At 44.1% G+C, this 17,633-nt stretch overlaps 1 protein-coding gene across 2 annotated transcripts in view; it reads left to right on the top strand.

Moving 5' to 3' along the window:
* Positions 1-16,995, top strand: part of ANKRD29 (ankyrin repeat domain 29) — a 41,115-nt gene extending 24,120 nt beyond the window's left edge. For both annotated transcript variants that reach the window (XM_068563654.1, XM_068563655.1), the window contains 4 exons: positions 6,318-6,416; positions 8,027-8,122; positions 10,679-10,777; positions 15,995-16,995. In XM_068563654.1, the coding sequence (XP_068419755.1) occupies positions 6,318-6,416; positions 8,027-8,122; positions 10,679-10,777; positions 15,995-16,078 (378 nt within the window). In that variant the 3' untranslated portion in view covers positions 16,079-16,995. The remainder of the gene's footprint in view (positions 1-6,317; positions 6,417-8,026; positions 8,123-10,678; positions 10,778-15,994) is intronic.
* Positions 16,996-17,633: the final 638 nt, after the last annotated feature.

The following is a 17,633-nucleotide window of genomic DNA, read 5'->3' as shown; positions in this document are numbered from 1 at the left end:
GAGATCATATTTCAAATGTTGCCTGAATTATGTCCATTTAACCCTAAATTGAGTCGTGTGATGGCATTAAAGCCAAGAAGTTAAAGAGTAAGCCAGCAGTGCCGTGGTAGCCGCAACACACCGCAGCTGTATTTCATCCCTCAGGAGTGAGGATAACCTGGGCAAAGTGGGCAACCCAGCCTGGGAACGGGAGGAGCCCACCCTTGGGTCGAGGAGCAAGTGACGTGCCTTTCCAACAACTGCATCTAATGCAACTGTTTGGAATTGTGAGTGTCCAGATCTGAAAAGACTGTTATTTAGGGAGAGGTGTTTTATAAAATAAGAATTGCTTTAGGGGGGAAAAGCGATGAAATTTTTCCTTTTCATAGAGTGCAGTAACCCCTTTGTACCCTCACACCATAATCTTTTTACTACCACAAGCTTATAGTTAAAGGTGATCTAGCCAGGTCAGACTAGTCCAAGTTCTGTCTTCTGTAAAAGAGTAAACTTTGCAAGTTTAATTCCATTCCAAGAAAACAAGAAGTGTCAGAAATACAGCAAAAGTGATATCAACCCCTGTTAACTTTGTCACAAGTTATGAAGAGGTTAAAAAAAAAGTCTAATTAAAAGTTTCCATTAAAATGGCCTGTACGTGGTAGACGGTTATATAGGTAGGACATTTGGAAACCACTGTTTTATTCTGAAATCTCAGCTGACACACTGAATCATTGTCAGAAAATTCTTGAATTTACAAAATAAGGACAAGGATATTTGCCTGGTTTAATTTCTTAATATTTTTAGATAAATCTGATTTCTAATTTTTGCTTCGCCATTCCAAGGAGTCCTGACATTTTATGGTACACTGTGCCAGGATGTGAATGAAGCTGCATTGAAATTATTCAGCTAACATTTGATCTGAGCTTCAGGGAACCTGAACGGTAGTAGGAATGACTTTTCCTTGTAATTCTATCACTGAAGAACTAACTGAAAACCTTCTTAGTACTCTTCTAGAAGGAATCATATGCATAAAGCAAGCCATAGGCAGATTTTGGAATGACTAATTTCTTTTTTTTTTCCTTCTTTCTTTTTAATTTTTTATCCCTGGAAAGACTAAATTACTGTTTTGAAACGTGAAAAATTTCCCTTCTAAGCTGTCCTGAATAAAGAGGTCAAGAGTCACAGACATAATTGAAATCCACAGTCATTTAAAACTTCATTTTCAGTTCTTTCTATGTGTCCTCACCAATTAGAGTTGATATGACTCAAACCTTTTTAATCACTAGCTGAGATGGCTGATTAGTCTGTTTTCCTACCAACAAAATGCTTTGACATATACTTTTCCCAACTCAACTCACGCAGCCCATTAACATGATGCTTTTATGGAGTGACGAAGGTCGGGCTCTGTTTACCTGGGGCTGAGGTTGGCCTGTCATCACTCATCTCTGTCTAGTCCTCTTAATATGCTGATCAGCATTTCTTTGAAGCCTGACCAAAACGCCATCTCATAAAGTACCTTCTCTATCAGAAGCCTTGGTTTGGACTCGTATGCAGAGATGCTGGGACCCAGACAGTATCCTTTCTCCCAGGTTGTAAGCTTGGAGGGCAACCCAGTGGTGGGCAACGGGCAACATAGAGTCAGCAGATGGGTGCAGTGTCCTGAGGGTTCCGAGAAGGGAGCAGACCACAGTAGGGAGACCCTGCTGCTTGCATGCCCTCTACTCTCAGAAAAGCCGTGTTGACCGCCAGAGGGCACCCCGTGGCCTGGGCAGAGTGTCCATAAGTCCTGGAAGGCTGCAGGGCATGGTGATCAGCGACTGGGAACTGGAAAAAGGCTCTGATACAGCGCGGGCTCCTGAGCAGGACAGGAGGATTCTAAGAGCCAGCTAGGAAGCCAGAGCCAGGTCTCGGGGCTGCGACTGCGGATGGGGGAAGTGAGCAACTTGGTAGTTACAGGGATATGGATAAGAAAAAGAAACACAGGCCCACTTTTGCTTATGAACTGTATGACCTTGAACAAATCGCTTTCTCTCCCTGAATCTCATTTTTTTTTCATCTGTAAAACCATGATAATGATGGTACCTTTGCTATAGGAATACTGTGAGAATTAAAAAATAATAATAATCCCTGCAAAACTCTTCATGCAGTAGCCAGTATAAACCGAGTACCTAGTAAATGTTAGGTATGGTATTATCATTTCTATTCCATCCAGGCCTTTCTGGAATAGAAAACTCGTCAGAAATCAAGGCTGCTCTCTTTCCCTCATAAGCCAAGTTGTCTCTGTCATCTCAAAGTCCCTTCTTTCCTCTCTTTCTCTCTCCCTACTCCTTTCCATTTTGATCAGCTTCCTCTGCCTTCGTATTTGTATGCGGTCCCCAAGTTTACAGGTCAGACCCCCAGGCTCTTGGCGTAGCCATGTCACTGTCGCAGCTCATCCCTGCCCTCCAGGCCACAGTGGCCTGGCTGGCCTGCCCATCCTCAGTCTCATCACTTGTGGCTGGGAGAATGGTTCAGGGTGTGGGCAACGCAGGCATCTAGTGACATCTTTTACAGATTCATTTGCTGGACCAAGGACACAGAATAGAGGGACCCAGTACTGAGAAATGGGCTCCAGGGCTGGTAGCAAAGGTGTCTCCATATTGAACCCCCTGTGTTACTGATGAGGTTCCTTATAATCTCTTGAACCCCCAACTTAGAACAGAATTGGTCCGCAGCACTTGCTGTCTGGCTTGAGCCTGCAGGTGAAATAGCTTAAGTATAGGTACTGGAAGGCAGTAGAAGCAAAGAGCTAGTGCCACTTAATATACTTATTGCCATGGGAGAGAATGGCTTTATGGTTTTAATTCTTTTTTCTAAATCATCTTTAGGAGCCTAAATAAGACCAAATAAAATTTAGTCTCTAATACAAGTCACATCATATACTCCATCTCATGCTGTGACCTCTCTATAACAATATATTAGAGGAGGGCTTCCCTGGTGGCGCAGTGGTTGAGAATCTGCCTGCTAATGCAGGGGACACGGGTTCGAGCCCTGGTCTGGGAAGATCCCACATGCCGCAGAGCAACTAGGCCCGTGAGCCACAATTGCTGAGCCTGCGCGTCTGGAGCCTGTGCTCCGCAACAAGAGAGGCCACAATAGTGAGAGGCCCGCGCACCGCGATGAAGAGTGGCCCCCACTCGCCGCAACTAGAGAAAGCCCTCGCACAGAAACGAAGACCCAACATAGCCCAAAAAATAAATAAATAAAATAATAATTTAAAAATATATATATTAGAGGAGACTTGAAAATAGTATCTCAAATGGAATGAGGGAATAACAGAGCTGGAAGGAACTGCAAAAGTCCCCTATTTAACCATCCATCAGGTGCTAGAAGCTGATTGGTAATCAGCCACTGTCAAACCTCTCCAGGCGTGGGGAACTCATTACTACCTCATCAGCTCATTTAGTCTTTAACCAGCCCTCCTTATCATTCCTTTCTTACATTGAGCCAGTGTACTACTTGGTATGCAAAATCAGTCTAAATTTTTTTCCACTTGTCATGCACACAAATAGTAAACAACAGCTGTCATAACCCCGGTGAATCCCATCTTCTTCAAGCTAAATGTTCTATTTCTTAAAAAAAAAAAAAGTGCGGCTGAGATTGTAACTTCTACTTCATGACAATTTCTTTGATTTAATATACTTTAAAACTGTATATTTTTGTCAAGAAGTATTTTAAAACTTACATAAATATTTTCAGATGTTGTTCCTACTCCGATTCTCTCCAAAGCTCTACAAAAAAGAAGCTAAATCGACTTAATTGCCCTCATTTTTATGATGAAGCCATCTTCACAATGAAGATTCTGACTATTGTAATAGAAGGAAAATATATGACAAAGCAGAAATTGAGGTATACGGAAGAGGAAAATCTCTCCTCTTCACAAACTAGATAATGGATCTGACAAGAGTTCTCTAATTCACATTCAACTTCCTGGGTTCAAAAATCAGCTTTGGAGAAGTAAGCACCAGCAAGGAAATACACAGGTTTCCCCCAAATCTCATTTTCCCAATCGTTCCTACCTGATCTATCAGTTATCTCACAGGGTAACTGGGAGAATCAAATTAAATAAAGCACATGGAATGCTTTGTAGACAAAAGTACAAATTAAATTACTTACTGTTTTTCATGATAAATAATATTCAGATCCATTTTCTAAGCATCTGTTGGCCACTCCTTGTGCTTAGCACATTTCTGTATGTTTTCTCCTTCACCAATATCTCTGTGAGGCTAATGTTTTCGCAGAAGGGGACGAGGCTCAGAGGGATTTCCCTAAGTTCTCACAACCAGGAAGTGGTGACTTCTTTTTCCACCTACTGCGACTATTGCAGTTAAGGTGATAACATTTGATAAAATATCGAAACATTACTGTTATGATATTAATAGTTGTTGCTAATATAGCACCTCTCAGCACTTTCCCACATATTAGTGTCAATTAATAGAGTTTAAAAACAACCAAACCCTTGGAAAGCACGGGGAACAGCCTGCTGGCTGCCTTTCCTCGCCTGCCCTCTGGCGGCGATGACAAAGAACAGATGAACCCAGAGCGGGCAGGAGGGGAAAGTGCATCCGCACCTGAGCCCAGGAAAATCCTTTGTGGAGCCCAGACTCTCTGTCCGGTCTCCCGGGGCCCTGCCCACAACCCTTGGGCTGTAGCCAGCTGGATTTCCCCCAGATCCTTCTAGGCTCCTGATTTGCCATCACCCCACTCAAAGGTCTTGGTCCTCTGTCCCGTTGCCAGGACAGCAGTGGGCAGTGACCGTGTGCCTGCTGCAGGTGGTACACTGGAACTGAAATGATATCCTCCAGCAGAAAGTGAAACTTTAGCTTCTGTACCTGAATCATCTTGCTCTTCAGCCCGCAGTCCCACTGATGAATAATTCAGTCTTATCTGACTAAGGCAGTCTCTTTGGGTCCCATTACCTTAATTGCGTTTGAGGTTAAGGTTAGTCAGTTCTGGGTTCTCCCTCTTCCTAACCTTCTCTCCAGGTGACCCAAGTTCTCAGAGGTCAGACTATCACCCTGGCATTGGAGTTGGGGTGGGGATGCTCGTGTCTGCTCCTTGTGCTGGCTTGTCAGCCTCCCTGGTCCCTGAGCATCTGCATTGGTCCCCAAAGGTGCAGCTGGTCCACCATATGCGGGCCCTGCCATCATCTATGTCCCTGACGTCCCGTGGCCTTATCTCCCCAACCCCGGCTTACTCCAGGCCGCTGTTCAGCCAGCACTTCTGATTTCCCGCAGGCAGGCAGGCAGGGACTCTTGGGGGGATGTGGGCCTGGGGTATTGGGGGCGTGTCCAACATGGGTCCAGCCGGCTCCCACGGCCGTTTCTCTTCTACCTGTGAGGCACCAGCCAAGCGCAGAGCTCCTTAGGGGGCTTGCAGTGTTCCTGGGTTTCATTCCAAGAACAGGAGAAAATCCTTTTTTCCTATCTGGAATTCACTCTAATTTATCTGGGTGTTTCTAGCACCCTAGCTTACCCAACCCAGATTCAACCCAGAGCAGGAGGAAAACATAGACACTCATGACCCTGCCTCCCCCATCCCTCTCTAGTGCCTCCCTCCTGCACTAGAAGGGTTTTCTAGTTTCCTTTCTGTCCAGCAGGAACCACCCTCCTTCCTGTCAACTCCTTCTGTGTCCCTTGGATGTTTCACCTCTTCTTCTCTGGAGCAACATACCTCAGCTTCATGGCCCAGTGTTCACAGAAAAAGGGTCACTGGGCACATAATACACAGCAAGTTTTACCAAAACTATCAATCTGCTGTAGCTGGGCACTGTGCGGCAGCCCCCAGAAGACACAGTATCACATCCTGCATAAAATTATGGTGCCTGAGAATGACATGGCTTGGGGGGATTCTGGACGCAAGAGCAGAGTGGGAGCAATGTCTTTAGCTTTCTGACCCTCAGACCGGCCTCAGAGGAAGTCGCCCCCTCTCCTGTAGGAATGAGGGGGCCCCACGAAGCAGGGTGTGTTGTGTGAACCCACCCGTAAAGCAAACAGCCAGAGTCTGGGCAAAAATCAGGACAGGCTGGCCTCTCCCCGGGTTTGTCGAATTTGGTTCTGCTTGGTATACCTGCAACACAGCCGCTTCCCACGCGTGTTCCCTGGAGCCCCGCAGCACTCTCGGCCGTGAAAGGTCCTGCCGTGCAATGGCTTTTATAAGCCAAGATCTGAACCCAAGTAGTCCGGGCACTGCCAAATGCCAGCCTACTTACGTGGGTGAGAATCACCGTCGTCGTGGGCTGTTGGGAGCCCTCCCGGGGGCGTAACCCGCCGGTCCGTGGATGCTGTGTCCTCTCCCCGCAGGACGGCACGGCGCCGCTGTGGATCGCGTCGCAGATGGGCCACAGCGAGGTGGTACGGGTCATGCTGCTGCGCGGAGCCGACCGCGACGCCGCCCGCCACGTGAGTGCGAGGACCGCCGCGCGCGCGGGCTCGGATGGGGACGCCTTCCACTGAAGCCTTCACCTCCGAGTTTAACTCAGCCGAAACGTGCGGAGGAGACGCAGCTTTATTCTGTCTCTTCCTCACCGGGGTTGTCTCCCAACCTCCTCCTGCTCTTCAGCAGGAAAACAAGGGAAAGGTCTGAATCAGTTGAAACCTAGCAACTGCTGCTCAGTCTCTCTAAGGGGAAAATGTTGAATTCCTTGAGATCCTCCTCCCCCTGGGCTGACCTCTGGATGACCCGGGAGGACCAGGTAGGAGTCTCAGGCCTCGGCTGCCCTTGGGGATGTATCCCCCAGCGGCTGCTGGTCTGCCTGGCGCTGCGCCTCCTGTTGGCCTCCAGGCCACAGTGCAGCTGGCTCGAGGGGTCTGTGGTTTGGGGTCCTCGGTGCCCCGGCTCCCTGAGCTGCAGACCCCCACACCACATCCCCCATCGGCCTCCACTTAGCCTCTGTTGGGGTCACTTCATTTTTTTTTTTTTTTTTTTTTTTTACAGTATCTGGCCTTTTTGCCCTTAATATTACCCTTGCCTGTGTGACCCCGTCCACTCTCCAAGTCTGAGCCCACAAAGGGGGAAACCAAAAGACACATTCCTGACCACTTCTCTGTCCTCTCTCCCACTCTCTCTTTTTTCCTTCCCACAATCTCTGAAGTCAGAAAGGAAAAACCCTCTATTCTCATCTTCCTCCTGATTCCAGCCAAACCTTTAGAGCAGCCTGGGGTGTTTCCTTTACTACAGGAGAACTCTGTGAGCAAAATCCTCCAAATACAGAAATTGATGCGTGAAAGTAGGAGAAAGGGGGAATTGGAAAAATCTCTTCTCAGGCCAGAAAAGGATGACAGAGCTTAATATTAATTTTTGAACTTGTCTTTGCATTCTTTTTTAACAGATTTCAATCTATCCCCTTCCTACTCTCCCCCCATCACCACTACCACAGGCAGGCAGGTACCCAGGACAGACTAGAGCAAGGCTGTATACACGGGAAGGCAAAAAGAAAAGCAATTTAAAATTTTAAAACAGTAGATACAGTGCAACAATTATTTAAATCATTAAAAACAGTTCAACTGGGAATTCCCTGGCGGTCCAGAGGTTAGGACTCCGCACTTATACTGCCGAGGGCGCAGGTTCAATCCTTGGCAGGAAACTAAGATCCCACAAGCCGCACAGTGAAAAAAACTTTAAAAAAAAACAGTTCAACAATTAATTTCTAAGTCATGAACTGCAGAGAATGCCTCTTTAGTCCATCTATGTTCTAAAAATATCCTCCTGAAATTCCCCTTGTTCCTGTACCCAATATTCTAAGGGACTAGAAGACCATGAATTCCCAGATGGCAGGGTTCGAAGATAATGTAATAAGTCACATATTTTGTCTGGTATCCTTTCACGTAGAATTAACTGTTTAATATGCTCTAAAATGATTTTAGATTAAGAGACATTGCAGGCCTGTGCTTTAGTTTACACATTTTGCCTTCTTCTGACAAGCACATTCCCAGTTCTCAACCAACATTTTATTATTATCCAACACACACATATGTTAATAATCAACTTTTCTTTTTCTCTCTCTGTAAAGGATGGTACAACAGCATTACTGAAAGCAGCCAACAAAGGGTATAATGATGTTATAAAAGAGTTGCTGAAATTCTCACCCACCCTCGGTATTTTGAAGGTAAGACCTACGGAGAAAATTTTACCACCCTGTAAAAGAGAGAGGTTAGAAATTTAAGAAGTCCACACTGGGGACTGCAGTAGAATCTGGGTACCATTTGCATGGTTAGTTGTATTCCTGAGAGAACATGCCTACAACTTGTCCATGTTAGAGATTCCTGGGCACTGGTAGAAATGGGAAGGTAATAAAAAGAGTGAACCGGCGTCTGTAGGTACCTAGTTTTCTAGGGGGGAAAAAAATTAAACAATTGTACTGAAATTGCTAAATTGGAAATCACCCATATTGATATATCATTGGAAGATTTGTGAAATCCTCCACAAATGAAAAACGTGATTTGTGTCCCAGAAAACATGAGGGACAGGAACTCACATTCCTTCTCTTCATTATCTGGGGCAAAGAACCACATTGTTACCTTAGGTGGAATGAAATAAGCCTCAAACATCTGGACACGTCAGAGAATGTGTCATTCTGGAGAGCTGCGTCTTCCAGAAAACAGAGCCCCAAAACTCCTTTTTTAAGTTGTAATCATTTTGGATTAAAATATTTCTCAACTAGAGTATCTACCAGAGGTTGGCAGTCTTTTTCAATAAAGGACCAGGTAGCAAATATTTTAGGCTTTGTGGGCCATACAGTCTGTGTTGGAACCGCTCCACTCAGCCATTGCAGAAAGCAAGCAGTCATAGAAAATACGGCAACAGCCAAGTGTGGCCGCATCCAATCAGATTTATTTATGGATGTTGTATTTCTAAAATTTTATATTTTTACGTGTCACAAAATAGTCTTCTTTTTTAAATTTTTAAAATGCTGAGCTCATCAGGATGTAGAAAAACAGGCGGGGCAGGGGGAGGGGGGAGCTAGATTTGTCCTGTGGGCTGTGGTTTGCTGACTCCTGGTATACGCTCTAGTGTTTTGTTAAATAGAGGACACCAAACCTGTTCTAAACTTGGGACAGTAGTTTAGCACTTTTTTGGATTTATTGATGTATCTGAAGTCTACTTGCCCTTTGGATGCCTTCTGTCTGATCTTTATGTGTTTAGGCTCCGTTGTTGCTGTCAGCTGATACGGAGCTGCTGTTGGTGTGCCTTTCTCTCTTGCCCCAGTGAGCTAATTCTAATCTTCTATGAGCTTGCGAGTCAAAAAAGCTGTACTTTGTACTCGTAAAAATTGTTTGGAAAGTAAGAATAAAGTCTGTGGAAATGAATTCTCTATGAATAAAAGAAACTAGCTTCAGAAATGGACTTCGCAATATCTAGTCATGCTGCAGACGGCTCTTTTTTGGCTTGGTTTTTCATTTATTTATTTATTTTTGGCTGTGTTGGGTCTTCAGTTCGTGCGAGGGCTTTCTCTAGTTGCGGCAAGCGGGGGCCGCTCTTCATCGCGGTGCGCGGGCCTCTCACTATCGCGGCCCCTCCAGTTGCGGGGCACAGGCTCCAGACGCGCAGGCTCAGTAGTTGTGGCTCACGGGCCCAGCTGCTCCATGGCATGTGGGATCTTCCCGGACCAGGGCTCGAACCCGTGTCCCCTGCATTGGCAGGCAGATTCTCAACCACTGTGCCACCAGGGAAGCCCATTGGCTTGGTTTTTTATTCTTAGCCACACTGCACTTCGGCAACACTGATAAGTTGGTTAAGATTTTGATAAGTGAAATATTACCAGATTACTGTATTGCCGCACATGGCAAACATGGTAAAGCAAACAGGGAAAATGGCTACTTTGCTGGAGTTTTTCTCTGGGTATGATATTTAACGTGCCTACAAGATCAGAAAGTGTTTTACGTATATATATGAAGTAGTTAATTTGAAAACTAAGCTTGCATTTAGGTACTATTCACAGACATATTTACCTTCTAGAACAGATGTCTTGTGACTGCCCATTGTTCTTATATTGGGTTTGTTATATTCTCTTTTCCCCTTCCAGAATCCAGCTACACGCTGCACATGGCTGCTTCCTTATGTCAATAAATATTTGCAGTAAATTCCATAAAATGTCAGCAACCTATCCACTAGACCGCTCAGTACCCAGAAATGCTTCAACTCAAGGCTGGGGTCGGGGGTGGTCCTCAACGCACCTACTCTTACTCTTAAGCCGTGTAGCTCCCAGTCGCTCTCCTGCCCACCTGCGCGTGTGGAGCGTGTACAGCTGGGTTGACAACTCGGCCTGTAGGTGAGCAGGCTGTTCCTCCAGCCTTGCAGAAGTGTGCTCACCAAAAGCACAAAGACCTTAAGGAAAAAAAATGTTTGACGTAGCATTGTTGTTTTTCCCACAGCAAGTTCTGATGCCTCTACAACAGACCAAGTGAGCATGAAGTCATGTACACGCTGGGCAGATGATGCCTTATTTCACTTGCAAAAGGTTATTGGCAATATTTATACTGACCGTACACGGTGTCCCTGAGGACACTGTACTAGGTGACGATGTGACTTGGAAAAGGGAAGATAAGGATGAGCAAGGCTCTAGCATTACAGTCTCATCAGGCAGGCTGGTCCGTGAGGAAAGCCAAGCCGCGTGCTGATGCCTGTGAGCTCTCTCCTGACACACACTGTCCTTTTCTCCTAGAACGGGACCTCGGCACTCCACGTGGCCGTGCTCAGCGGAAATATTAAGGCAGTCGCGCTGCTCCTGGAAGCAGGGGCAGACCCAGCCCTGAGAAACAAGGTACCGTCTTAGTCATCTTTTCCCTCCATCGGGCGCCTGTGCAAAGAGATAAGGCAGCGTCTGCTGAAGCCAAGACAGCATCTCTGGCTCCAGTCACTATCCTCATCCTTGGGCATAGTAAGGGCATAAAATGTTGTCATTATAGGTTATGAGTGAGCAGTACATTTGGACCCAGAGGAGTATACTAAAACCCCTATATTATCAATGATTTTCAGGTAACAGTGGGGCGGGGGTAGGGGGCAGCGGTTGTGGGGAGTAAGGTTATAAGTATTCTCTCATCAGAGAAGTGTCCTAAAAATGTCAAAGTTCTGGTAGTTTAATCACCAAACTCCGTGATTTGGATACTGGTACCTTGAGAATTGCCTGTGCTCTATTTGGTGACCTCATGGGGAAGATGTTGCTTTTTATATTGTTAACAGGACTTTGCCCCACAGTTCCAAAACCAACCCATATTTTTTTTAATTGAAGTATAGTTGAGCAAAACCAACCCATATTTTTTTATAGCTCAAAATTTTTCTTAGTTTTCAGTTAAGCCAAACTTGGAGGTGGGAGGATGCCCAGTAAAAAATGACTGTCATTGTATTTCCTCCTACTCAACATCTGCATAAGCAGTCACATGTAGAGACTGGGGGTGGGAGAGTAGCCTAGGAAAGGTCTAGAGGAAGCACACTGAAACTACTGACTTTGGAAGGAGGAAGTATGGTGGGGACTTACTAACAGGGGAGAGTATGAAAAGCAACTTTCACTTTATACTTATATAGTGTTTGAATTTTTATAAGCATCTATTACTGTGTTAGATTTTACTAATAATAAAACCAAAATCAGATAACATTTCATGATATTTTTAAAAGAAACCATTAAGAAGTGCAATTAGATAACATGCCAAGAGCCGCTTTTTCTCATTCCACTTAGCACGTGGAATTATTACTTCCCCTGTTCCTACCATTGAACTGCTTGAAGACAACATCTCTGTTTATTTCTTCCTGAGATACATGGGTTTGTCTTCCATTAGCTGGTCTGGCTGTGTGATAAGCCCGCTGAAATCACAATTGCTCTCTTCTCTTTGCACCTTGGACACAGATGTCCTAAAAAGATCAGTCTTCGTTGCTAAGCCACCTGGTACTGAATTAAGGCAGTTTCTTTACATAGAAACTGAAAGATGCAATTCCTTGTGTGTCTCCTGGAATCTCAGCAATAATGGTTATGGGGAATTTCCAGTGACCAAAATGCTGGTCTTTGGAGTGTCTGTGTAGCTGCCTGTGTTGGAGTTTCATCCTGCAGAAGCCCTTGGAGAGCCGGGAGTAGCTGCCAGGAAGCTGCCCGCCTGCACGCCAGGCAGCCCGTAGAAGCCAGGCTCTTCAGAGGCAGCTGCAGAAGCAAGGGTGTTGGGATTCCCGCAGCCACTCAGGACTCCTGAGGGTGTATCCTTGACCTTTATTCATTCATCCAACAAACTCTTATTGAGTGCCTGCTAGATGCCATGCACTGTGCTGTGAACATTGTCTCTGGGGAGATAATAGTGAAAGAGATTCACATAGTGTCTATCTTCATGGGGCTCAGAGTTTACTGGGGTTATTCCAGATAATTAAACAAGCAATTGCAACACACAGTGACAAGGGCTGTCAGCAGGAAGTGAAGAATGCTATCGCAGGCTTCCTGGAGAGAGTCACTTTTCAGCTAGTACAGAAGCACCCTTCTGCTCTAGGGGCTCCAGGACTTCTGCGCTGGGGCAGATGCCAGAGGAGACGGTACCCAATGGCCCAGTACCTCTCCCCACCCTGTAGCTATCCCCATGGGTGTGGGGATCCCATGTTCCTGATACCCCCAACTGAGGACTCAGAACACATCTTCTCCCAGGAGCAGTGGGGACAGAGAGTGGTGTGATGCTGTGGGTCGTGAGTATGGACCTATGGTCCTGCTCCATGACGAATAAGATGGCCTTTCAGGGCTAACCTGGGCGCTAAGCCATCGTAACCTGGGCAACTTGAGAATTCGGTGGGGGCCCTCCTGGGAGAGGAGGAGTGAGACCAGGTTTTTAAAACTATATGGACAGTGATGTGATTGACTGAAACAACACAGTTTGAGAGTATAAAGCTTATTTTAATGGTAATGGTTATGGACATTCATGGAGATGGTCACCACACTGTAACTTAACAAGCTTGTAGACAGAGGTGCAGCTTCTTAGATCCACTCCTCTTCCTGACTGTAGAGGATCCTCTGGCTACCTGCCAGCCTGTCACCAGGGACCAGTAACCGATGCAGAACAGTTAGTTCTTCCTGAGGGTACTCTGAGACTGTATGGCGCTCAGGTCCGTTCTCCAGGAGCATTATTCTCAGCCCCAGGCATTAGGCCTGTACAACATCTGCTCCTGCAGGAACTAAGCTAATACTAGAATTAACCCCACAGAGGGGTCTCTGGTCTAAAGCAGCATCGAATAGCGCCTCTTGTTAGAGTCAGTCCAGCACCAGCATCAAGGGTCCTTTGGGTGGGCAGGGGTGCAGCTGCAGGACATGCTGCACAGCAGGCCGCTGTGGCAAACTCATCGTTCCCAGCAAGTGAGGTCCCAGCCAGTAGGTGGGGGTCAGGGAGCAGGAGCCAGCCTAGAAGGTAGGGATTGCAGGAGCTTCACCTAAGATCAGGGTTTCAGATAGAGCAGCCGGGGTTCCAGGTTTAACTGCAGGGAAAAAAGAAACTACATCCAAGTTCTCTCCCTGATTTGGTTGCCTTTCTACCCTTTAATTGCCTCCCCTGAATTCGCAAGAACATCCTTTTATTCATCTGTAACAACTGTTCTCAAAGTGTGGTCCGTGGACCCTTGGGGTGTCCTCAAAGTCCTTTCAAGGATTCTAATAGGTCGAAACAATATTCTTAATAATACAGAGACACTGTTTGCCCTTTTTCACTGTGCTGACATTTGCCGTAATGGTGCAAAGGCAATGGCGGATGAAACTGTTGGCACCTTAACACACATCAAAGCAGGGTCACAAACTGTAGTGGCAAATGATTTTACAAACCTCTAAGTTATTTTACACGTTGTACATTATTTTATAAAAATACCAGTTTTACCTAAGAATGTCTTTGATGAAGCAGTAAACAATTTTAATTTTATGAAACCTTGACCCTTGCTGTATGTCTTTTTACTCTGTAACAAAATTCGAAGTTTGCACCAAGCACTTCTGCTGTAGGCCGAAGCACATGGTTGTCTCAGGGAAAGCACTTGTACAATTGTTTGAATTGCAAAGGGAGCCAGCCACTTTCTGAGGGGATCTCCACTTTTACTTGAAAGAACGGACTTGTATCCATCACATGAGCCTGACAGCTTCCCGATACCTGTAGCTTTTCTGATGAATCAGTGATAATATTAATGAATGATGTGAGCTTTGAGGATTGTATAACGAAATGTGTCAACATTTGGAAGATCTGCATAACTCAGTGAGCTACTATTTTCTAAATGGCCGGTACATGATGTTACAAACATGCATAGGTAAAAAATCCACCTGCAGATAGATAGACCTATGGATTTTAATGCAACAGGGTAGAAAAATTCATTGATGTGGTTTCAAATTCCACATGGCAATTTAGATTTAAGATAATTGATTGGATACAGAAGCAGATATAAGAATCCAATTGTCTTCTTTTAAGCTACACAGTAAAGAAATACGCAAAACTGTTAACAGTGCTACACTTCTAACTTTTTTGTTTTTGAAAATTTAGTTCTTTTTCATAAATATGTTATTTATGTTAACCTGTAATGGGTTTATTTTATTTTATTTTTTAAATTTATTTATTTATTTATTTATTTTTGGCTGTGTTGGGTCTTCGTTTCTGTGCGAGGGCTTTCTCTAGTTGCGGCAAGCGGGGGCCACTCTTCATCGCGGTGCGCGGGCCTCACACTATCGCGGCCTCTCTTGTTGTGGAGCACAGGCTCCAGACGCGCAGGCTCAGTAGTCGTGGCACACGGCTTAGTTGCTCCGTGGCACGTGGGATCTTCCCAGACCAGGGCTCGAACCCGTGTCCCCTGCATTGGCAGGCGGATTCTCAACCACTGCACCACCAGGGAAGCCCCGGGTTTATTATTTTTAATGAATTAATAAATATACTTAAATTTTTTTCAGTTTTCATTTTTAATTAGTTAAAAACAAAAGCTCTTTGGGGTCCTCAATAATTTTTAAGAGTGTACAAAAGTCCTGAGACTAAAAAGTTCGGGAACCATTGCCCTATAATGTCTATTTCTTAAGATAGGGACTCGCTCACAAAGTAAACACTTACCGAATGTGTCTCAGCAGCACTGTGGAAAGAAAGGACATAGAGTGAGGCTGGATCAGGTGGGGTGTCGGGCCACTGAAGCTGTTCTTCCCCATGTGTCTTATGCTCTGGATGTTTCCTAACTCTGCCTTCTCATCAAAAGATGAGTCTCAAGTCCCTAGCAGACAGACTGCCTTATATAATAAACTAATAAGTTATCAAATCTATTTCTTGACAACATACTCGATAAGCTAGGCATTGTGCTGGAAATGAGGATACAGTGATTAATAAGATATGGACCCTGGCCTCCTGGAGATTATAGCCTAGTAAGGGATATGGCTAGATAGAAAGATAACTCTAAAAGACAAATATCATATGATATCACTTACATGTCAAATCTAAAATATGATACAAATGAACTTACTAATAAAACAGAAACAGACTCACAGACATAGAAAACAAACTTATGGTTACTAAAGGGGAAAGGGAGGGAAGGATAAATTAGGAGTTTGGGATTAGCAGATATAAACTACCATATATAAAATAAATAAACAATAAGATCCTACTGTAGAGCATGGGGAACCATATTCAATATCTTGTAATAAACCATAATGGAAAAGAACATGAAAAAGAATATATGTATATGTGTATATGTGTGTGTGTGTGTGTGTGTGTGTGTGTATATCTGAATCACTGTGCTGTACCCCTGAAACTAACACAACACTGTAAATCAACTATACTCCAAAAAATTTTAAAAAGAAAAATAACTAACAATGAGATAAGAAAGTAACTGGTGATATTTATATTTAAATATATTTAAAGAAAACCTTTAATGCCTTGATACAAAAGACTGAGTCCAGTGGGGTTTTTCATCAGTGGAGGAGCAAGTGTGGGTCAGGGGTCCCTCTTTGGAGTCCCTGAAACCACACCAACTGTGGGAGTTCACTCATGCCTATCTTATCTTCTTTCAGGCCAATGAACTTCCGGCAGAACTAACCAAAAATGAACGTATATTGCATCTCCTCCGAAGTAAAGAAGGACACAGGAAGAGCTAACTTAGTTTCATATTCGACTGAAAGATAGAAACCTTAATCATATTGTCCAAAAAGAAATTGCTTTTCAAATAGTGTTGGAAATTCCTAGAAGAATGAAAACGCCCAGAATGCCCATGCTGGGTCTCTGACCAAGAAGAGCTGTGCTTTGTGCCCTGAGTCAAGAGCAGAGCAGCTCAGGGACCCCTTCCTCTCATGTAGTGGGCTTCTCACACTGGCCTGTAGCCCCACTCCAGGGGGCCTGGCACGTTCGTGGATTCCACAGAAACTCGTTTTAAACTACATCAACTTGGGTCTTTCAGTTAAACTCTAAGACAGAGTTAAACCCTCTGTCTTAAAAATACAAACAGAAAGCTTTGTTCCTTTAAAAAGACTGAAAGTCTGACCTTCAGTGAATTGGTGCACTTTTGCTTTTGTGTTAAATGTATGTGTGCTCAAAGGTATGGCTCCATCGTATTTTACATATATATTTATGTCATTCCAGTGTAAAATGTTCCCCTCTATGAATCAATGATGTATAAAGGTATCTTATTGAAAAGCCACTTGTGACATTCCACCATGTGCTTTTCAAAGATGGACTGTTGAACTATAAAAAAAAGAAAAATTGTTCATTTTTACCTGGAGTCAATGTTGTAGGTATGATAGGATACAAGTGGCAAATTTGGAAATTCAGAAAATTACAAACCACAAGAAATGTAGGCTTGTCTCTTTGAACCATTACTTTGGGTCTATTGCTGGGAATCTATTTCCTGTGCTGTAACTAAGTAGACTTAATATATGTGGAATCTTGAGCTTCCAACACCAATTGCTCGATACAATGACTTTGGAGTCCTTGGATAAAATGTGATATAATATGTTGCTATTACTATTGCAGAAGTATAAGTAATAAAAGACTGTTACTAGTATTTAATAAGTGTTCATCTATGCGTGTTTTGGGGCTGATTGATTCCAAGAAAGAAACCTGGGTTTTGTTGAATTATTCCTTTGAGGGGGGTCAAAATTTATACTCAATGCACTTTATAATCAATGGTGTCTAAATGCCTCAGTCAGTGCCTAATTGCACACACAAAAATTAAACCTTCTTTCTATAATCTACCATAATAAACACTGATGGCATTTTGTTATTTAAACACATCTTCAGTTTTCTTGTTCATGTTCTGCTCTGGTTTCCAGCCAATGTTCTATGTTAAGATGGAGGGAAATGTTCTAAACCATTTTTTTTTTTTTTTAACCAACTTACAGTGGTACTAAAAGTATTATCTTTATGTCAGTAAATGAATTACAATTTTGAAATTAGAAGATATTCTCTTAAAGTTTGTTATGATGAGTAAAACAATCAATCAACAAAAATCAGCTTATTTTAATCCATGTCACAAGCAAAGCCAGTAATGAGCAACCCACAGGGCCCCCAGAGAGGCCTACAACCTGACCAGCCAGGCAATGATCCTGCAATCTAATTTCTGGATTAAAAAATTAGAAAGCTGTCTGTATTGCTAAAACATCCAGATATAAACATTTTAGTAGTTAAAAAGCAGTGCCCATCTCCTCGCTGGCTTTC

The sequence above is a fragment of the Eschrichtius robustus genome, chromosome 14 (assembly GCF_028021215.1).
Source record: "Eschrichtius robustus isolate mEscRob2 chromosome 14, mEscRob2.pri, whole genome shotgun sequence".
Classification (NCBI taxonomy): Eukaryota; Metazoa; Chordata; class Mammalia; order Artiodactyla; family Eschrichtiidae; genus Eschrichtius; species Eschrichtius robustus.
The sequence above is the reverse complement of the archived record's forward strand: the minus strand, read 5'-3'. Positions and strand labels throughout refer to the sequence as shown.